General features: G+C 43.3%; 2 protein-coding genes across 3 annotated transcripts; one reads left to right on the top strand and one right to left on the bottom strand.

The window, feature by feature from the left end:
* Positions 1-154: 154 nt before the first annotated feature.
* On the bottom strand, positions 155-7,958 carry RFNG (RFNG O-fucosylpeptide 3-beta-N-acetylglucosaminyltransferase). Its single transcript, XM_009094509.3, has 8 exons — positions 7,587-7,958; positions 6,716-6,764; positions 6,108-6,210; positions 5,582-5,735; positions 4,441-4,529; positions 4,185-4,350; positions 2,833-2,918; positions 155-2,602 (listed from the first exon to the last, which is right to left on the bottom strand). Exons 1-8 carry the CDS (start codon positions 7,956-7,958, stop codon positions 2,536-2,538), a joined length of 1,086 nt encoding a protein of 361 aa, XP_009092757.2. The 3' UTR covers positions 155-2,535.
* Positions 7,959-8,000: 42 nt separating this feature from the next.
* GPS1 (G protein pathway suppressor 1) lies at positions 8,001-21,201 on the top strand. Of its 2 annotated transcripts, XM_009094270.4 has the most exons (14): positions 8,001-8,240; positions 10,698-10,790; positions 11,127-11,308; positions 12,090-12,254; positions 12,411-12,546; positions 12,694-12,771; positions 13,076-13,136; positions 13,519-13,604; positions 14,082-14,176; positions 15,272-15,377; positions 15,696-15,776; positions 15,900-16,037; positions 16,260-16,394; positions 17,136-21,201. In XM_009094270.4, exons 1-14 carry the CDS (start codon positions 8,001-8,003, stop codon positions 17,208-17,210), a joined length of 1,671 nt encoding a protein of 556 aa, XP_009092518.3. In that variant the 3' UTR covers positions 17,211-21,201. The 2 variants fall into 2 exon arrangements, with proteins under 2 accessions (XP_009092518.3, XP_050837123.1); XM_050981166.1 differs by lacking the exon at positions 15,900-16,037.
* Positions 21,202-21,750: the final 549 nt, after the last annotated feature.

Below are 21,750 nucleotides of genomic sequence, written 5' to 3'. Positions count from 1 at the left end.
TCTCTGTTCTCCTCATCCCAGTCATTGAGCTTACTTGCTTTTTGGCCCTTGGCATCACATAAGCCTGACAGGGGGGCATACTTTTCTGGAGTAGCAGGTTTATGATCCATTTTTGATACAGAACACATGTGAAGAAATATGACAAAACACAGCCTTTGACATATTTAAATATTTATTTTATAGAATCACTTTATGTATGAAAAAGTAGTTTGATAAAAAAGCTGCAGCCTGATAGATCCACACAGCTTACTGCATTCTCAACCCAAGAAACCTTGGAACGAGCCTGAACACACTGAACAGTTTTCTGTTGCCCTGCAGGAGAACATGGTCCTTTTTAAGTTCCATAAACACCCTCCCAGCTTTAAGGGCACTTGCCTCTTTGGCATACCTAGTGTGACCAGTGACCACAGTGTGAAACTTCTGGCATTTAGTTTTGCTGCCATCAATATAAAGCGTTGTGGGGTTTTTTAACTGCAGTTTGCCACGATTGCTGCCCAGTCCTTGCTTGGTCTCTTCATCTTACAAAAGGGTGCTTCCAGTGAAAGGGGAAGATTTCCAAGAGAAGAGTCCAGAAGCAGTGCTTGAAGACAAAATCACTGCAGAAGCTCATGAAGTTTCACAGGTTTCTGCCACAGGACTTTAAAACCAAATTTAAAAAAATATATGGATACCCAGAATCTCCAGTTCTGGAGGTGACAAAATAATTAGACCACAGGATGCCTCAATTCTAGTCAGCAGAAGATCTAATAAAGAGGTAGAACCTACTATGCCACAAATCCTCCTCTGTGTTCTGTGACAGGCGCAGCTGTAACACTGACAGCCCATTATGGAAGAGCCAGTGTGCTAGCTGGGCTTTGCTCCAGCTTGCTGCAGTTTTCTCATTTCCATACCTCATGTGTACCTTAGTACATCTGACAAGAATGAGCTGCAGGACTGTAGTAAGCAGCAGTCAGCTTGTTTGCTCCTCAGTAGAACTACCTAAAATCATGCAAAGAGGACAATGTACTGAGGTAAACACTGAAAGGTTTGTTAAAATGCAAGGAACATGGTATATTTGAGGAAGCTGACCCCTGTGCTAAGTGGCACACTTGAATACACTACAGGCATTTGCCAGGAAGTTAAATACCTAGGTGAACCCCACAGTACAGCTGAGTGCAGCCATTTAGAAACCTGAAACCTCTGCTAGATCCACAGTCAAGCCAAGAATCACAGCTCCAGATCATACAATGGCATTCTATTATTCTTCCCTTAATTTGGCCTCAAACTCTAGCACTAAACTAGCAAGTATTTTTTGTAAGAGTAAACAGTGATTTTGCAAAGGTATATTTTTGTAAGGTGTTCTTCAGGTCAGGTAGGGTTTGCACATGGCCAAAGTCTGGGCTAACAAAAAAGTAAAGATATGGAGCCCCATTCCTTCCATTTTAAAAATTAAGTTTACTTTCTTTAAAAAGCAGCAGCAGATGATACTGCTAGAGCACTGAACTTCTGCTTGTAAATGTGCAGTCTTCTTTTAGTGACTGCATGAATTGCTTGTTGAAATAGTAAAGAGTAAAAACAAGCACTGATCTTGGCTTTATGGTAATTAAAAGATAATCTGAAGAAGCTGGAGTAACCATGGTCATACAATTAAAGGTCCTCAAATGATACCATCAAAACTCTCCTCCATGAATTGCAGCTATCTAGTATTTCTCCCCTCACACTGTTTCAGAAACAGGGCGTGTTTCACCAGCACAAGCTTCTCCAGCTCATGTGACCAACTACCAGCCAAGCGGGAGGAACAATTAACATCTTGTCAGACAAATATTTTTTCAATATCAAATATCAAGGGAATAGATCATAATCATCAACCATTGCAATTCAGTTGCATGTGAGCCAGGTCTGAGAATTACCTCCACAGGAGGCACACATGGATGACAGGGGAGAATGTACATTGTAAGCAACTCATCTAGTCTTGAGTAAGCTTATCCTCACACAGGGTTTTCTCATGACAAAGGCTTTCAGCCTTGTTTACCCTAGTGATTCCAGGATTTCTGTATTCTAGCCAGCTGCAGTTTAAATCTGTCAGGCCACAGAAGCTCTTAAGTAATTCTGTTCCCAAGAAAGATGAGTGAAAACTTCCCCTCTCTTGTCACCATGGGGACTACAGTCTGCTCTAGCACTCCAGCTTCAACAGTGGCTTCTAGTAACCCCTAAGGGCAGTAAAAACACTCTCACTCCCAGTACTGCATTTGCCTCAGATGTGCCCAAGCCCAAGCACAGGTTCACGACATCAGATGAAAGTATAAAGTGACTCATACACACAGGACTGTGGTCATCTTATGAAGAGCCACTAGACAAAAGAACAAAGATTCTTCTTGGAATGTCCCAGACTGCAGCTGAACAAACCATACCTTGTTGCTTTTCAAAAGAGAGTCTGTCTACCTCCTTTGTAGATACCACTGGCTGTCTCCCAGAAGACTAAAACCACCAAAAAACTCTGCAACTCCTGCCTTATGCTAACTAGCTAAGACACAGGTGTCAGTGGCTCGTCAAGAATTATGACATCTTCTTAGCAGGGCACCAAATAGTGTCAGGATAAAGCAGACAATGGACAGATTTAAATCTATATTAAAAAAAAAAAAAAAAAAGACAGCATTAGATTGGTATTCTCCACACATGGAACATACTAGCATTGAATGTGCAGCAGGCTGATGGAGCAGGGGGTGGGTCTACCTGCTTTTGGCACAGTAACGAGCTGACATGACAAAATAAGGCCATCAGCGGGTCTGATCATCTTGCAGATGACAAACATGAACAAGGTAGGGAGATCTTGTTTTGGAAGTGGACACTAACCGGGTTGGATCTTGCTGAAGGCCAAACACTCCTCCCACACTCACGACATTGTGTTTGTTCTCAGGGTCACCGTAACTCAGGGTTACCTGTAAAAACAAGTAAGTATTCATAACTTGGAACACTAATGCAGAAAACCAGAGTGGAGATAGCAGGGTTATTAATGAGGTACCAAGAAAGTCTCCAAAGATGCTATCTAATCTGAACATGGATCACATCTGGAGGACAGTGGTTAGTTCTGACGCAAGCAACACTGGCGCTGAACAGCACTAAGGGCAACATGGGAGAATACACAGAAGATCTGAAAGGTGCATTGCCCTGAAGGACAAGATGAGTTTCAACTGTAAGCTTTGTAAGGACATGAATTCTGCTACTATTTGTACCTTCACTAAATAACACATTCATCCTTACCAGACATTGCCTGAAGTCTGCAATAGCAGTATTTTAGCACGGGGGAAAATATAAATATTTGCATATTAAGTAGCATGGAAAGGATTGTCATGTTTCAAATCTGAAACAAAATTTAGATCTTTGGAACCCTGGGCTCCTCCACACAAGCACTGCATTAAGAATTTTTCAGGTGTCAGGTACAAGAAGATGTACATTTTCTTTATAATTGTACATTTCCTGGTTTTTGGGTTAGCTGTCTTCGTCTCATGGAACCAATGATGACCAGTGAAACAATGGTCAGTTGCTACAGTCAAATTCACTAACATAAAGGAAGGTGACATCACGGTGGAATTTGGCCCCAGGCACACATTTCTGCTGCCTAATACAATTGCCAGAAAAATATAACCACCCAGCATGCAGGGGCAAAACCACACTCCTGTTTACTTAGGGTGCCAAGCAGCGTGATGCAGCCAACACTGCTGGATGGCCTTGTGGCTCCATCTGCTGCCAGGGAGGTAAAATGTAACCCAGCAACTAAAAAGCAAATTGATTTTTCAGAAGCAACTTTAAGTTTCTTGAAATACATGCAAATTGTTCTTTAAAATGATCAAACATTTAATTATGTCAAGTACTTATATAGCTTTCTGAACAGCATGAATTAAGACTGAAACTCGGTTAGGCAAAACCAGAAACACTATTTAGCAAACTTTTACACTTTCTGCTACAGCTACAGGCAAAAATTCAGGGTTTAGGAGGAGATGGGGTACACCCTACCTGGGCTTCATGTAGCAGAATGTGTCCCCAAAGAAGGGGACAGCTATATGACCTAGTTGGCTAAAGTGAAACTGCTCCAAGTGAGTCTGCAGATAGCCTTCTTTGCTGAAGAGTGCTAAATCTACACAGTCTGTTCTTTCTGATCAGACTGAGGTATAACTGTAAGAACAGGACATGAAGCATAGCCCTACCTGCTGCAGCACAGACTCTCCTTGCAGTCTCTGCAGGTTTTCCAGATGGGAATGGAACAATGGGCTGTGCAGCAGCTTTACCTCCAGCAGCCCTTCAATGATGTAGCCAATGGTGCAGTCGTCAGGAAGACGTACTCTTTCTGCAGTACTAATGAAATTGCCCAGGCTGTGACAGAGAGCATAGGAGACAAGCCAAAATATGTTTTAAAACCTCCCAGACATGTATTGGTGGAGCTCAGCTAGGAACAATGCTTACCTGGCCCAGGGACTCATCTTCAGGGCAAGACCTCGGCTGATACAGAACCCAGCTCCACCTGTGGCAAACCAGAATTTCACGGTTGTCTTCTGAAGAGCAAAAAGAAAAAACACACAGCAGTTACTGATACTCAGCTTTTTGCATTTGGCTGGGCAGGGAAGAGAACTCAAGGTTCTATTTGATATCACATATTACATCTGAGTCAGAACAAGCCTACAGATGAATCCCTATTAGCTTAGGCTGCTGAAAGCAGCTAGCTTTTCTCTCAAATGAAACTATCTTGAAACAGACAGCAGGTCAACCATCAAATTAGCATAAGGGAGGTAGCACACATGAAATGGAAAAGAATAGTCCCACTTACACACAATTACATCTGTCCCCTATTCATTTTAAGTAAGGGTCATAGCCAGCTCAGTGTTACTGAGGATGTCAAAGGTGGTCCATATATATATTGGCTCTATGTCCAAGGAGACTATTTTGTTGTGCAGTCTTCCCTAACAAGATGCTTTATAACTTTTTATGATGTTCTGGCCAGTGCATTGATATATCTTTAAACAGATCTGCCAACGCAAGCGACCTGGTTAGGATTTTCTCCTTAGCACACGTATCTTGTGATTGAAATATGTTTTCTTCCGGTTCTTGGAAACCTAGTAAGCACTTTATATTGGAAATGCTTTATCTATCCAGAAAGCTTTTGTCACCTTTGTGAAGTTGGTTCAAGATGATAACGTGTGTGATACTGCACTCAAAACAAATAAAAAACCCCCTTAAACTCCCACCCAAACTCCCAAGTCCTAAAATAAGGAACACTGCCCCCAAAGCCACTAAAGGAAGAGTCAAAGTGGGGAGGCCCTGCTAAACTCAGTGTGAGTTTCTGTTCCTTTACTCACAGCATACGTGAGTAAAGGAACAGAAACAGCCAGCCATCCAGGAGACAACCTCCAGTGTGCATACATATGCATGCAACATCAGACTGAAGGTGCATTTAACCCAGATCCTGCCTCTGAAAATGAGGTTCATTTCCTGCAGATTAAATCACTTGGGTTTATGGGGGTTTATGGGGAAGTCCTATGAATTGTCATGGTTTTAAAGACTTAAAGGATTGGAATGTCTCTCGGACAAACTGAAAAAGTTTGCTTACTGATCCATCACTTTGGACATGGTCAGCTGCTTCGATGGGATGGTCGAGGCTCGGTCGCCCCACATACACATCCTGGCTGTGTGAGAAGGCAGACAGGAGATGCAGGAGAGTCCGAGGGTTCACATAGTTGTCGTCATCCACATGGCAAAACCATCTTCAAACAAAACAAAGCAAGAAGTTATAAGGAAAAAGAAATGAGTTTACAACTGAGTTATAGTCTTTCAGGCTTGGAGCAGAAAGTATTTCTTATTGTCCCAAATTACAGAATAGGAAAGATGAAAGCACCCACAGATGCTAAGTCTGCAAAGAGGCTGAAATGAATAACCTCCTTAGATCATAATCCTTTTCACCTTTCAGATGATGCTTGTTTATAAACATGGCTTCATGCTGTGCTCCCTTTCCTGCACTCATCCCTACATTTTAGCTAATATTACATTCCTTACTGGAACAGAGATGGTTACTCAAGTTTCCCGTAAGCACAGAACTGGAAGAAACAAAGTCAATCGGAACAATGTGTTTCACTTACTTTTGCCCAGATTCCAGGAATTTATCATATTCCACAGACATCTTGCAGCAGAGAGCTTGCCGGGTATGGACAGCGGAACAGTTGGTGTTGATCATATGATCTCCTGGAAGAATAAAGATCAGCCTTTTCAGATCTGAGGAGCATGTGCAGTCAAAAAAGACTACAAAAGAAGTGCACATTTGGCACCAATACTGTACATCTGAGGTGCACATGGTGCACACACGGAGAAGAAGCTGAAGGACAGGCAGGGCTCACAGGTTACCCATCTGGCATGTAAGCTGCAGTGTCATGAAATTGTGTGACTGCATTAAAACAAGCGAGGGTATATAAGCAGTGTCATGGGATGTGTGCGAAAGAAATACCTACTATGACTTAAGACCACATAAGCCTAAGTTTACTAACAAGAAGAAAAGGGGTGCTAAAGTGAACCCAGTATTCTGGAAGTTCCAGGCATCTTGTCCAGGTGGCAATTAGAGAGAAATTTTCTGTTTTCTCCATCTTAACTTCCCTAGTTGTACAGCACGAAATAAGGACTTCTATAGAGAGCATGAAAGAAACAAAGCTCAGTTATAATAGACAGCATGCACCTATGCTGCCACACAGCTCACCTGCTTTCAGGCGTAGCTCCCGATCCTCCCAGTCCGTGAATATAAACGTCTGCGGGAGACAAAAACCAAGTGTCCACATTTAAGAACTTCAGATTCTAATTTTAAATTTGCTCAGTTTCAGTTAGAAGTCAGAATGTTTTGTCTCTCTTCGTAGTTTGCTTCACAGTAGCCACTGGAAAGGGGGAAGGAGTAGGGGTGCAGAAACTCCCCCACCAACTTCAACCCCTGCCTTATTAGTTACATTTTTTCATTACAGACCAGAAGAATGTCATTTTAATAAAGCAGGCTGTATTTTACCCTCCTTGTCTCACAGTACAGACAACTGATTTCCAGACAGAAAGGATTTTGGTATTTTTTGATACTACCTCCTCTCTCTGACTAGGAATCATCCACAGCTGCCAAGCAGGTAAAGAAGAAAGAATACAAGTCAGGATGGGAAGTGGGAGCAGTCTTGTTCCAGTTGTTGGATAAAATCCCACTAATATACTTGAACTGACCAAAATTCTGAAACAAGGGAACAAACTTTATGTTCTACGGAAAAACTTAAGTACTTAGTCCAAAAGATCAGCTTAGATGCATCATTACCAGGAATCTTTCAGTATCATGAAAGCACTTTTTACAGTCATACAAAAATCAGCAAACTATGTCAGCTCGGACTACCGATCCCATATTGCAGGTGACTTCCCTTATCAGCAACGAACCCTTTTGGAAGTATGCTCACACCAAGCGTTTATATAAAACGACTTTCCACAGTCTTACAAAGAAAGCCTCTTTTAACAAAAGAGAGAAAATCTCCGTGGGAGCGCAGTATGTCCTGGAGAGCGTAGGCCCGGGCTCCAGGCTGGCCCAGCCCGCTGGCGAAGTCTCTCACCTGTCCCCTCGCCTGGGAGATCCACGTTTGGAGGAGCAAGTCCAGGCGGCTCTTATGATATTTCCTCGTGGTCTTCACGGCAATGAAGATGTCCTTCAGCTCGAGGCTCTCCCTGGCCGCGCTGCCGGCAGTCCCTTGGCGGCCCCTCCGCGCAAACTGCGCGCTCCCCGCGAGGCCGCCGGCCCCGGGCCCGCCGTCCGGCGCTCCGGCGGGGCCCGCGCGGTGCGGCGGGGGCGCGCTGGGCCCGGCGGCGGGCGGCGGGCGGGGCGCGGCAGGACGCTGCCCCCGCGGCAGCAGCAGCAGCAGGAGGGCGGCGGCGCCCAGGGACAGCAGAACCCCGGCCCTACGCAGCCCTAGGCAAGAACCACTCATGCTGCAGCCCCGCGGGCCCCCGCCGCAGGGTGCGGCCACCTCATGGCCCCGCAGTCCGGGAGGTGGCGGCGGCCCCGCGGAGGGAGCGCCCGGAGCTTGTCGCGCCGCCGCCGCCGCCGCGGGGCCGAGCGGGGCCGCGGCCCCTTTAAGAGCTTCACCTGTCGGCCGCGGCCTCGCCGCGACGCGCGGCCCGGAAACGGAAGCGGAGCGGGAGGGGCGGACGGCCGGAAGCGGCGGCGTGAGGGGAGGATGCCGCTGCCCGTCCAGGTCTTTAACCTGCAGGTATGGGGCGGCTGTGTCCCGTCGGCCCGGCCCCTCGGGCCTTGCCGCGCTCCGCCGCTCTCCGCGTCCCTCCCACGCGGGGTCTGAGACCCTTGCTCAACCGCGGCCTCCGGGGGCGCAGTGCGGCCTTGCGCTCCACGGGAAGGGAGCGGCTATCGGCTGGCCTTGGGCCCTCGCTCACCCTTCCGTCGCGTCTGTGTCGCCTCCGCCGCCGTTCTTGAGGAGCAATGCTCCCCCGAGCATCCTCCGGCACCCGCGGCGTCCCCGTGTTTGCGGTGGCCCCGTGTTTGATCTCCGGGTTGTACGTGCTGTGGTCAGGGCTGGACTGGTGGTGGAGAGTACGGTGAGGTGGCCTAGTGAGAAGGAGCTGAGGGTCTGTAGTGCAGGGAGAGCCCCAGGAGCGCCGAGCGGGTCGGTGACACCAGGTACCTGCGCAGGCTGTCCTTTGCAAGTTTTAGCAGTAACATATATGTGTCGGGGCACGGGGCTTTGGGCAGAGAGGAGAGGACGAGGGACAGTTCAGCATCCACCTCAGCTCATTCGTAAGTGACAGATCTGTACTGCACCCCGCCCAGCAACAGATCACACCTATTCTGCCGAGTACAGCAGGAGAGGCACCAGCATATCTGCTCGTGTGAGGCCTGGTGAGGTACCCTCAGCAGAGTACTCCTTGGGGCTCAGGAAATCTTGGGGAGTGGCTGTTTATTATTCACTCTGTGAGTAGTTTTTAAGTCGACCTTGCATCTTTCTTTCAAAATAAAGAGCTTGAAAATGTTTGAGTTGGCTTGTCCTACTGGGGCTTTCAGCCCACTTGTGTTTTTCCTTGTCTGGGAGTGAAGTGAGAAGTGCAGAGTGCAGACTCTCAGCGTAGCAGGACACAAATTGTTCTGTTCCACCAGCTGGAGTTCCAGTTACCTTTGTAGTGCTGTTTTCTAAGGAGTCTGTAATTGAGTTTTTACTATGGTAGGCAAGTGCAGCCTAAACAAGCTAACTGTGGCACTTAGTGTTTGTGATATAAGACAAGATAGAAGGTAGATAAAAGTGGGGAAAGTAATGGTCTCAGCATATGGTGAATTACCTATTTTTATGCACAGTTTGCCTGAGGGGTGATCTAGACAATCAAAATTTCCTCTGCGCCCTCCCTCCCTCCCTTTCCTTCGTGGAAAGGTTAGTAAACTAGGAAACAAATGTTTTTATGCTTCACTTGCTTTTACTTCAAATTTTGGGAGATTTCTGTGGTGAGACATGTGTTTGATATGTATCAGTTTGTGAAAGAGTAAGACCTCCAGACTGTGGGTGAGTGTAATTTTTAGAGACAGGAAATCTGGATCTGCCCTGTTCCTTCTTACAAAAAAACCCAACCAAACAAACAAACAACCCAGTCCAAAAACACCCTCAATCTTTGATTTCTTAACAGATAGTAAAATCAGTAAAAATATGGAAATAATCAGATGTGTATGGGGGTAAGATTGTTGGCATGTCTGTCTTTTGTGAAATCCACTTTTGCAATTTACACCAAATCAAGCTTATATACTATGTGCACAAAATCAGCATTTTTTTAAGAAGACAGTCTGCTAAGTTTTTCTCACTTTATTTCCTCACAGTAATTCCTAGGAGGACTGTTCAGCACACTTGGACTAGGAGGAGACAACGAATTTTGTGCCAGCAGAGCAGTTAGTTTGTGGAGTGGGATAGCAAGCTGGTCTTACTTGGCTACATGCAGGGGCTGTAGCAATGCAGCTGTGCTGAAGTCACTGCATTGATGTGAGTCCTTATGGCTCAAAGCAGTGCAGGATATACTGGGAGAATAAAATTCTGTTGTTTTTTCAAAAGAGGCTCTATCTGAGCAATTGAACTAGAAAACTATAGTAAGATAGTTTGACTAATGGCAGATCCCTGCAGTACAGTCAAATTGTTCCTTGCTCTGTTGGAAACTCTGAAATTGTCTTTTGGCTTTCTGTTCTTTATGGTTTTTAATACTTCTAAGAAGTGTAACAGTTTTTGCCTCTTCCCCCCCGAAATATTATTTCTAAGCATTAAAGCAATTTTGAAAGGTTGTGGTGAGTTTTTTGGTACATTTTGCCTTTTGGAGCTTCTTGATCTGAGTGTTAACATCTGTTCTTGCTCAAAGAAGAGAAATGGAATGCATATGCATACCTCAGATACTTTGTAGAATCAGATTTATTGATCCCTTAATTTTTTCATTTGATAATTTACCTACCCAAATAAGCTGCTCTGTGTGAATGCTAAGCCATGCTGCTGCTTGCACTAGACCAAGCATCGTGCTGACTGGTGGTGCTGCTAGAGAAAAATCCTGAGCATGTCAAAAGACTGAAGAGTGCTTTTTCATTTTTAAAATTTATCACATATTTAAGCAAGTCCTTAATAGATTGAATAACATAGTTATTTCCTGCTCAAATGTAATAAGCTGCTTTTGACCTCATTTTGCTCTTTTAGGGTGCAGTGGAGCCCATGCAGATTGACGTAGATCCACAAGAAGATCAGCAAAATTCACCTGATATCAACTATGTGGTGGAGAACCCCACGCTGGTACGTGCTGCTGAGGGCTGTGGGTACATTTCTTGCCTATGGTCTCTTCCTTTAAGATTTTTGAAAAAGACTCTTCTGAAAAATCTTAAAGCTGGTTAGTCTTAACCACAAAAGCATCATAACTGAAATTTTAAAAAGGTAAATTGTAATGTAGAGCATATTTCTGAGGAAATTACTTACGTTTGAAAAAAGCAGACATGGACTAATCTTACTGATTTTTTTTTTTTCTCTCCATGAGGGGGTCAGGTCTGCAGGAAAAGCTGTGCAGGTCACAGTAGAGTAGGCTGATGCAGTGTGTGTCCATTTTCACCTTCTGAGGCCAGGTTTTGTTGGCAGGATTTGGAGCAGTATGCGTCCAGCTACAGTGGGCTGATGCGAATAGAGCGGCTGCAGTTCATCGCTGATCACTGCCCACAGCTGCGGGTGGAAGCTCTCAAGATGGCTCTGTCATTTGTCCAGAGAACTTTTAATGTTGATGTGTATGAAGAAATCCACAGAAAGCTGTCTGAGGCCACGAGGTACTTAGAGGCCATGGGAACCTGGGGAGCTTTCCTGACGGAGTTAAGAGTGATGTGCTGCAGTGGAGGACTTTGCATGTAATACCAGCACGTACCTTATGCGAATTGTCTTTGCCTTTAGAATTTAATAGCAGCGAAATGTGTGTTCATGCTTTTTTTAAAAGATAGAGCACAGAAGGTGTTATCTCATTCTGAAATCTTTGCGCTTTAAAAAGCTGCTGGTAGATATTGAGGTGAGTTTAGTCCTTGCAACTGCCTCAAATATTAATGAATAATTTGTGTTCATGAGATAGATTATGGAGACATGTTCTAGATGCTTTTTTTTTCATAAGTTAATACCTAATCTAACTTTGCCTTATTTGGTTTATTGTTTCCTTTCTCCCTCCCACTCTCAAAATGGCCTTGATGTTAAGGATAACCTTCAATATCTCATTTATCCATCCACGCTTCCCATCTTTGCATTATTTATGTTGCTATGCTTTTTTCATGATTTCTTGTCTGTTTTGCATGGGGAGTCTTTACCATGTGTGTGATAGTATGTTCATCCTAAGATCATTAGGATAATTTTGTGAAGTATTTGTAAACATCTGTGATGCTTGTGTTACTGTTTGCACTGGACATTTTAGCAATATGTTTCTTTTCCCCCACTACCCTTATTTTCTCTTTGGTCTATTTTGTGTATGCAGTACTGTTTGTTAGTGTAGCATTGCCAGGCACTTAGCAGATTTCTGTTTTGAAACCTATTTAGCCTAATAGCCTCATTCAAATACTTTTCTTTCAGAGAACTGCAAAATACACCTGATGCTGTCCCTGACAGTGGAATTGAACCCCCTCCTTTAGACACAGCTTGGGTTGAAGCTACACGCAAAAAAGCTCTTCTTAAACTGGAGAAACTTGATACAGATCTGAAAAATTACAAAGGGAACTCCATCAAGGAGAGTATCAGGTGAGATGCAAAAGGCTCTGCTAGAGCAAGGAAGAGCATTTTGTTCCTCCATGTACGTAACATGGGATGTGCCCTTAGGTCAGTTTGTTTAGAACAAACTGCCTTTGTCCCTTTCCGAGCATACAGTTCATTGCTGTTTTAATTCCCATCCTCCAGGAGAGGCCACGATGATTTGGGTGATCATTACCTGGACTGTGGAGACCTCAGCAATGCTCTCAAGTGTTACTCGCGAGCCCGTGATTACTGCACCAGTGCTAAGCATGTCATCAACATGTGTCTCAATGTTATCAAGGTAGGAGGATTTGCAGGCAAAGGTGTCTTCGTGATACCTGCTGTGAGTTTGCCCCCCATACTTGGCTCTTGTGTCCGCAGTGATGCGGCTTAGCTGAGGAACGCCATTTATCCGTGCCTGCCCCACAATGTTTCTGGCTCTCTACAGGTCAGTGTCTACCTCCAGAATTGGTCTCATGTTCTGAGCTATGTAAGCAAGGCTGAGTCTACACCAGAAATTGCAGAAGTAAGCTCCTGCTCTTAAACTTGCATAAATTTTCTCTTTGTTTTCTGTTTCCAAATTTGTAAAATGCTTTCTTCCTTTTCCCCTTTATGGCTTCTCTCATGATATATATGTACAAAATCTGACTTATGGTAAAAACGGATACCTCTTGTCCTCAGTTTTGCCATATTTCCCAAGACAAGTAAGATTAAGTTATCTTGCCATCGAGACTGGCAAGTTAATTATCAGGGTGAAATATCCTGGGGACAGTTGTAAACAAAATAGCTTTCATACTGCTTGCTCACTACTGCTTTGTTTTATGCTTTAGCAAAGAGGAGAAAGAGATAGCCAGACACAAGCAATTCTCACCAAACTGAAATGTGCAGCAGGTGAGTCCTTCAACTTCCTGTATGGTTTACCTGTCTTTCTACCTGTTAGCTGACCTTAGGGCTCTTGGTTTTTTTTTTTTTTTTTCTCTAATATTTGACAGACTTTGTATTTCCATATCAGACATGCAAAATTTAATGAAGCTGGTGAGATAGAACTGCTGGTTTTTGCCATCTCTTTCTTCTCTCTGAGTTTCTTCAGAGAGGATACCTGTGTGAGTCAATGTAGTTCAAAGGATGCTTGATACAGTCTGAGGATCTTGTTTTACTTCACTAGTGAAGGCACTAGCAACCATGTGGGGGCCTTTCCTACTCCCTAGATTTTTTGATTTTCCCTAATTTGTATACTGTCATAAAAAAAGGACTAACTTTTTCTGGTTCCTAGGCTTGGCCGAACTAGCTGCACGGAAGTACAAACAAGCAGCAAAGTGCTTCTTGTTGGCATCATTTGATCACTGTGATTTCCCTGAGGTGAGGACCAAGAGGAAGCTGTGTGCAGGTCTTGGAGGGGATGCAGTTCTTCTAAGTATTAGGTTGTAAAATTCAGATATTGTAGTTATTCTTGCAGCATTCCTGTATAGTTTGGTGGTGCTGTGAACTGTGCTGGTTGGTTGGTTTGTTTTTGTTTTTTTTTAAGTCTCTCTTCTTGGCTTCTCTGAATGTTCTGTTCTAGATCACATAAGAGTGATCTGCAAGATTTATAATTCTGTGTTGCTCAATGAACCAAAAGCTCCTGAAATTGATGTCTGCTCTCTTAGCAGTGTTACTGCTCTGGCCCTATCACCCCACACAGTGGGTGAGAGCAAGCTGAGTGCTTCCACTGCATTTGATAAGGACTGATCTTGTCACTGCATGAAAGAAGGGCCTGGGGTAGAAGACTCAATGCCATCCTTACGCCATTTTGGTAGTCGGTGACAGCTTGCTCTCTGTCTCTCCCTCTCTCTGTAGCTGTTATCTCCCAGCAATGTGGCTGTGTATGGTGGGCTCTGTGCCCTTGCTACATTTGACCGTCAAGAACTGCAACGAAATGTTATCTCCAGTAGGTGAGTGATGCCTTCAGTGATGTTTGTATGTACTGGACATCTTTTGGAACATGGGACTTTGTTTAAGATTGGATTCTGGCAGGAGTATTTCTCATACAGGAGAGAAAGAATCACTGAGCCTTAATTTGACTTTAGCATTAAGTGCTGTTTCACTGTCTAAAAACACAGTGCTTAATCACAGCTGAAATTTTCTTAGTATAAGTTTCCTGCCCAGGTTAAATCCAGCATCTGCATAGCACAGTTGTCTGTCTCCATCAGTACTTCATATCAGATATTAAATCAAGGGACACAGTCCTCTGTCAAAGGCAGCTGTTAGGATAATTTGCCTTCATGTGGCCCTCGTTGTGGTATATGTTAATTGTTAAAACAATTGAGTAATTATTAGTACACCTTGGAGTGTAATCTAACTATGACATACAGAAGGTTAAGAGAATTACGGTCCTTGGAAGAAAGTGGATATTGACTGCCATATATTGAATTGCAATGACCCTGAATTCCTGTCAGCTAGATGTACAGACGCAGTAATCTTAAATTGCTGTGGAAAAGGGGTTGCTACCCTTTTTTATGGGCTGATACATAGGGTGAGATCCCAATGTTTAAAAATCTGTGATGGTGAAGTGGGAGTGTGCTGAGTAAAAGTGTACATCCCTAAGATTTACCACACTCACAATAGCTTGTTTCTCAGAGAAATTGGCATGCTTGACTGATTTGTCTGTGACATGCTGTACTTCATGAAGGCTGTGCTTTGAAAGGGGACACAGAGCTGGCCAGCACAGACTAGAGTATGGCATTTGTTTGCCTGATTTTGACCTATTCACATTCATGATTTTGTTTTGTGTGAACAAACACTTCTACTACTTGGCTTGTCAAAAGTCTTTTGTCTTCCTTCATCACAGCTCTGATGCTGTGCTCTGTCTCTCTGTGTTCCGGGCTCCCAGCCCTGGTGAAAATGGGCTGTCTGGTCTGTTAGAGGGTAAATTCTTGGAATCTTCGAATGATAGTGAGAGTTTTTAACCTTGTGACTTGGAGTGATGAGGTTATGGGGTATTTAAGTGGCAGGTTCCAATGTCTGATCACTGCCATCTTTATCTGTAGCTCCTTCAAATTGTTTCTGGAGCTGGAGCCACAGGTTCGTGACATCATCTTCAAGTTTTATGAATCTAAGTATGCTTCATGCCTGAAGATGCTGGATGAGATGAAGGTGAGTTGCAGGAGAGCAGTGCAGAGCAGACCCTAAAAGTTCCCTTTGCCTAGCCTTTTGTGAGAAGCAGTGATTGTCAGAAGCAGATACTAAATGTTCAGCTCTTCTGTGTCTCTTGGTGTGGTGCATGGAAATTAGGAGTATATAAATTATAAACATTTAAAACATTTTTTATTCATTCTTGTTTTATTGTATTGTCTTGCTGTAGCATAATATTCTTAAGGTTTAAGTATATATGCATAAATGTTTCAGAACACAGGAATAATATATTTTTCCAGATTGCTTCCCAGCTTCTGATGTGGTATATTTTTTGCACAGGACAACCTGCTGCTAGATATGTACCTTGCACCTCATGTCAGGACACTTTATACCCAGATTCGAAATCGTGCCCTTATCCAGGTAATTGTTCCTGTCATCCCAGAGGTGGATAAACAGGGAGATAGGCCATTTCTTTGCAATTGCTTTTCCCCTAGTTTCTTAGAGGGTGGAGTGTGCAACTGAATATTTTCTTCTTCTTCTTAGTACTTCAGCCCCTATGTGTCGGCAGACATGCGCAAGATGGCCACTGCTTTTAACACCACAGTGGCTGCTCTGGAAGATGAACTCACTCAGCTGATCTTGGAGGGCCTGATCAATGCCAGAATAGACTCACACAGTAAAGTGAGTGCATTTCAGCCATGGATTAGAGACTGAACAGCTTTACTAAGTTTAGAAACTCTCAATTCCTGAGACACTTGGAAGGTGCATTCATCTCTTGGGCCTGATGCGTTCAGTAGGGGTGAGCTGTGTGTGACCTCAGGCTCCGTAATGCCTTAGCTGTTTTCCTGCTGTGGAACCCTGGCACAGCAGGAAACCACGTTCACTTCTCTGTATTGGTTACAGATTCTGTATGCTCGAGATGTAGATCAGCGCAGCACAACTTTTGAGAAGTCTTTACTGATGGGCAAAGAGTTTCAGCGCCGTGCCAAAGCGATGATCCTGCGAGCTGCAGTCCTGCGCAACCAGATCCATGTCAAGGTATGGCCTTGCTCAACAGAGACTTAAAGGCAGGGTTAAGATTTTTTTTTTTTTTTTTTTTAAGTAAAACTGTGAAGTTGGTGAATTGAGGATTCTGGAAGCGAGTGAACCTATCATGTTCCTGATTGGACAAATTTTTCAGTAGTAAATACTTAATATATAAGGAACAAGTGTTTTTATCCAGGAGATTAACCTGTTTGTACAGCTCAGAATCTCCTTTGAAGTTTATATGGTTGAGTGACTTCTGAATAACTTCTGAATAACTTTGGTCCAGTCCTTGGTAGACATATATTTTACCTTCTCAGTGAATATTGTTTGAAGTAATTTTTTCAGCAGAGGAAGTAAAAAAAGCATTAATTGTTAGGAGTATTCCTTCTGGATTGCAGTTTGAAAAGGATGCCTTTAGGGAGGATAGGCCAGCTGCACAAAATGTATTAATTTCTATAGTATATTAATCCCCATGATTACTAAATGTCAGATTGGCTTCAATTTCTGGGACCAACAGCACCTTGTACGTAGTAAATAAGAGTGGCTTAAAAGTTCTGGTTTGACTTTTCTACAAAAAGTTTTTGTGAACTCTAGAAGTTGTTAATACAAAACCATCATTAATGAACCTGGGGGTATGCTCTCTCCCTGTTGCCATCCTGCTGTACTTCACCTGTGCTTTATTTTGTCTCTCAGGAAGCAGGCTGCAGAATATTTACGCATCACTAACTAGGATGTGTTTTGGTCTTGTTGCAGTCTCCTCCGAGGGAAGGTAGCCAAGGGGAGCTCACTCCAGCTAACAGCCAATCCAGAATGAGCACCAACATGTGAAAAACTTCGTGCACTACCAAAAGAAATGGTCCCTCAGGACTGTACCCAGTGTCTCACCCACTAACTGCTGAGCTTCACAAACTGTCCCTCTCTCCCTCACTTCTTGCTTGGATTGAGAGAGTCAGGGTTGGTGGTGGATAATATGAATATTCCAATAACTTCAATTCTCCTTGAAAAGAAATTCTTTTTAAAAACAGCATCCCTGCAAATGGGTCATCATTTCAGTTTTGGTAGAAAACCTTCACTCTCCTTCCACCACTCCATAAAGAGCTTCAGGTTATCCATATAGATGCTGAGTTGAGAGTTTTTCAGCTGCTAATAGTTTTTGTTGTTTCAAAGCTGCAAAAATAGTTAGTTGAATGGACAGGCACGATATAAGATGAATTTTGCTGGCCTGAAAGTATTGCCTCAATTTTGAGCAATGCTGAGCTTTCTGTTTTCCAAATAAACTTACAAGTGCATTGCTCTCATTTATGGAGCTTGAGTTCTGATGGGGGAGGAGATTTCCTTTGAGAAACTCTTGGAGAATTTTCAGTTCTACCAGAAAACACGGCATTGCTTCCATGCATTCAGTCACAGGCCTTTATTTTAGGGTTTTATGTTTACCTGCAGCCAGGTTCTCTCTCTCTCTGGTCTCTGTTTTCAAAGAACTGTTTCCTGATGTGTTTCCCTCTTTGTGCGACCTGGCTTTAGGGTCCAGTGTTACCATAGCAGTAAATCTCTACTTCATGCAAATATTGCTGCTTGCCCAGTCTTACTGCCATAGTGTGTGATGGTTTCCCCGCATCCCCACACGTGCAAGTTGTTTTGGGTAGAATGGATAAATGCCGTAAAAAACACCACTCAAGTCTTGTGTAAGCCCTGTAAGTCAGTCTAGTGCTCACTCTCCAGGTGCATTTATTCTGCTTTTCTTTTTCTAAAGGGGTTAAAGGTGGCAGCCCAGTGTGTGTGTGTGTGTGTGTGTGTGTGTTCTTCCTGTGTTCATGAAAAGAGATATGCACTGAATTTTCTGAAGTCACTGCAGCCTTGTATTCATCTAACCCATAAGGCAAGCTGAGAATTTTGATCCAGCCCTGACTGGTCTGGCAAGTGACTGGAGATGTTACTTTTAATGTGTTCATGCTTTTTTTTTTTTTTTTTTTTTTAAATAAGTTGTTATATCTAGTGCATTAAACAGCAGGATTAAAAAACTACTGAGTATTTGGAATTTTGTGTTAAAGTTGGGTTTTAGGTATTTTGAACTCAAGCCATTGATTTTTTTGCTAAGCTTCATGATGTTTCATAGGCAATTGTTTTGCTTTGTGATCTGGTTGGAGATGCAGCTTGGATGAAATGTAAAGAAAGTGCAGTTTGAAGAAGCATTTGAACAGCAAAATTCCTGTAGCAACAGTGGTCTCTCCTGGCTTTCCGTGCTTTTTATTACTTAGGTGCTGAAAATGGAAGCAGTCAGGTCTTTGGTTACATTTGGCATGGAAAAATTCTCCCATTTTTGCGGGAAGAACTTAGTGTCAAGCATTGCTGATGGCCAGTTTAGTGAGAAAGGCAAGTTGAGTCCTTGGGTAAATTGCTGTACGTCCTTATAAGAAATGCAGGGAAAGTACTGTTATGCTTTCTGTTTGTGCTGAAGGGAAGCTTTTCAGTCCTAAAATGCTACTCAAACATTCTTGCTTTCTTCCCCAGATAGGCCAGTGATAGTATTTATATGGTAAAGATGTTACACTCTGCTCTTTAGGAGATGGTTTTGCATCCCAGTGAAGTGCACCATGCCAGGTGGCTGTCTGTGCTCCCGCTTTCGGGATTTTTATTTTATTTATTTATATCAGTGCCTTGCTGGAGGATTTCTGCTGCAGGACTCCTCAGTGGTGTCTTAAGCTGACTGGAGTCTCTGTACTTCCAGACACCAGCAGCATCACACATCCCTCAGCAAGGGGCCCATAAGGTGGCAACAGCAGTTTCCAGCTCTGGCTCTGACCCAAGGCCATTCTGTAGCACTGGCAAGGCGTGGTTTTCATCCCCCCAGACAAAAGTGCTTGCAGCTTCTTTGGGAGTGATGGAGCATTTCTCTTTTATTACATTGGCATCATGGATGCCAATTCTGCTTTATGCAGAATTACTGGCATTACTTTAGCCTGTGAAAGAGGCTGCTGTTGCTTTTGGATCTTGTAGATGGGAGTCAGGGCTGTCCAGGCATGTTTCTTCTAGACATTGTCCAACACCTGCCTCAGTCCTAACTCCCTGCCAGTCTCAAACCCCACAAAATACAACACAGTATGGATATATTTCTAGGTAAATTGCATTCATAAGCAGTCTCCCCCAGTAAAAATGAATCTTACCTTAAATCTCTATGTAATTTCCCAAGTAATAAACGGGGAAATGGTGACCCACATAGACTGAATTTTCAGTGATTCCCTGTGACCACCAAGGTCATTCAGTGGATGAAGTTTTGTGGAATGTGTAGCATGTTGGTATGTCTAAGATACGATCAGAGGGGCCCATTTGTATGGATTTAATGAACTTGTGCATAACTTTTTGTTAAGGAACTGCCAGTGGTAGGCCATGACAGGTTTCTCATGCAGTGTAAATCCTGCTTTCTTTACATGACCTTGCTAGGACTAAAGGAAAAATAGTTGAAAAGAACCTTGTTCTTTTGGCAAAGGCAGTTTTAATTAGCATAATCACTCTAAGTGGTAATGTAGAAGCTGCCACTGTGAGATTTGTGTTAGAGTAGTTTGGGGTGATTGGTAATTATCTGCCCAGAACTTGTCCAGCACAGTGGTCTGTGTTGCTAAGTTTAGCAGGGGGAGGTCTGTTTAGAGGTGATAATGGACCATGGCTGGTGCAGCATCATCTGTGAGCTGCTTTTGGCTGAAAGGGGTCAGTGGGTGAGGGAGAAAACAGAGCTCAGTCTTTGCCGCAGGCCATGTGGGTATGACCTGTACATCTCTCCTGTGACTCTGCAGCAAAGGTCTTAGCACTGTTTCATCCTCTGGATAGCTCCCAAAACTGACACTGAATAAGGTATTATTTCTGATATGTGCAATGTAATATAAACTTTCAGGGAAAGAAAAAAGAGGAAACTTCAATCTGACGAAGACCCATCCTGTATTGGTACAAAGTGCTTGTCAAGCACTGATTCATTTTTCTTTTAAAGTCTCAGCCAAATTAATTTGACTATTTGAGATTCTTCTGTCATCTTCATTACTCTTTATGAAGCAGATAGCAGTGGGGCAGCAGTGTGCCGCATGGGACAGTGCTCTAAGTATTTTTTATACCACTTGTGACAGCTGAGGCTGAGACAAGTCAGCGTTTCACTTCTCTGGTATTCCATCAGCTGTGAATTTGCAGTAGGGTGAAAAACACCAAACTGGTGTGGAATTGAATTCTGCTTCCTCTGATGCTGTTAGAGAATAGGGAAAGGATTACTGTCTGCTTTGCAAATGAGTTTTGTACTTAAAAGTAATGTTATTTTGGCTTATGTGTTCTTAAGGATCTGTGAACTCCATTCAGCATTTCATAGGGTTGCTGTACACAACCCTAGGATAACTTGATTAGGCTAAATTAGTTAGAAAAGGGAACAGAAACTGGCTAATAGGTCATGTCAAGCTCTAAGAGAAAATGTTCAAGATTCACTAATTAGAGGCTTCGTAATTCATAATACAATTAAGTCTCTTGACATCAAAGAAATAATTCAGGCTTAGGCCTTGGTAGAGTTACTAAAGCTACAGACTGAAGGACAGTTGCATTAGCAAGAGATAGTCTAATTCAAACAAGAACTCAAGTGGCAGGACCTGAAAAATCTGGTTTAGGTGGTAGATCAGGCTCGGTATTCTTTTTGTCCCTGACCCTACAGGTACCACTGTTTCAGTTCTCTAAGCTTTCAGCTCTAGCTTTCACTATTGTACTCCCTGTGCCTGTAGTCGATACAACTGTGAACCCTCTGCACTTCAAAGGTTGTATCCCATAAATACATGCTGAAATCTCAGAGTCTCAATCTTTGCTTTGATGCACTTTTTGCCTTTAAATTTTTTTTTAGATCTTTTTCATATCTCATTTCACAACCTGTTTCTCAAATAAAGGCAATTGGCTTTTTTTTTGGCAGGTGAAGTACCCCAGCTTTTTCTTGTCTGCCTCTGAAAATAATTCAGATGTGAGAACACATTTTCCTGAAGACTGAGCATCATTTTCAGCATCATTCTACATTCAGGGCACGACCTTTTCTTTCCCCTACTCCATGAAAATTAAATCGTGTCTATCTCCTTAAGGGCCTATGAAACAGAAACAAATCAGGCCTTGACCTTGCTGAGCTGGCAAACTACAATTTTTTGATTAGAGATAAACAGAATAATTAGTATATTGCCTAGCCTCAAAGTAATCCCTTGTTAGTGCAGGTGTCTTCAGTGTGAAAAGTAAGTGGCTTAGCTTTGCTCATGTTGTAATTGGGCCTCTGAGTTCACAAGTATTGCTTAGTGAGCTGTGGCTCATCTGGACGGCTCTGCCTTAGTAACTGCAAGGTTGGCATCTTCCTTCACGGCTGCTGAAA

Source organism: Serinus canaria, chromosome 18 (genome assembly GCF_022539315.1).
Source record: "Serinus canaria isolate serCan28SL12 chromosome 18, serCan2020, whole genome shotgun sequence".
NCBI lineage: Eukaryota > Metazoa > Chordata > Aves > Passeriformes > Fringillidae > Serinus > Serinus canaria.
This window is presented reverse-complemented; position numbering and strand designations above follow the sequence as displayed.

What these genes read in the sequence shown, in the direction of transcription:
- RFNG (XM_009094509.3), bottom strand. Translation starts at nt 7,958, where the DNA reads ATGAGTGGTTCTTGCCTAGGGCTGCGTAGGGCCGGGGTTCTGCTGTCC. An exon ending in GGAGCTACGCCTGAAAGCAG is followed by an intron (nt 6,211 to 6,715) that starts GTGAGCTGTGTG and finishes TTATTCTTCCAG; the next exon opens with GAGATCATATGATCAACACC. An exon ending in TTCCTGGAATCTGGGCAAAA is followed by an intron (nt 5,736 to 6,107) that starts GTAAGTGAAACA and finishes TTTTGTTTGAAG; the next exon opens with ATGGTTTTGCCATGTGGATG.
- GPS1 (XM_009094270.4), top strand. Translation starts at nt 8,001, where the DNA reads ATGGCCCCGCAGTCCGGGAGGTGGCGGCGGCCCCGCGGAGGGAGCGCC. An exon ending in TGGTGGAGAACCCCACGCTG is followed by an intron (nt 10,791 to 11,126) that starts GTACGTGCTGCT and finishes TTTTGTTGGCAG; the next exon opens with GATTTGGAGCAGTATGCGTC. An exon ending in CTACACCAGAAATTGCAGAA is followed by an intron (nt 12,772 to 13,075) that starts GTAAGCTCCTGC and finishes TTTATGCTTTAG; the next exon opens with CAAAGAGGAGAAAGAGATAG.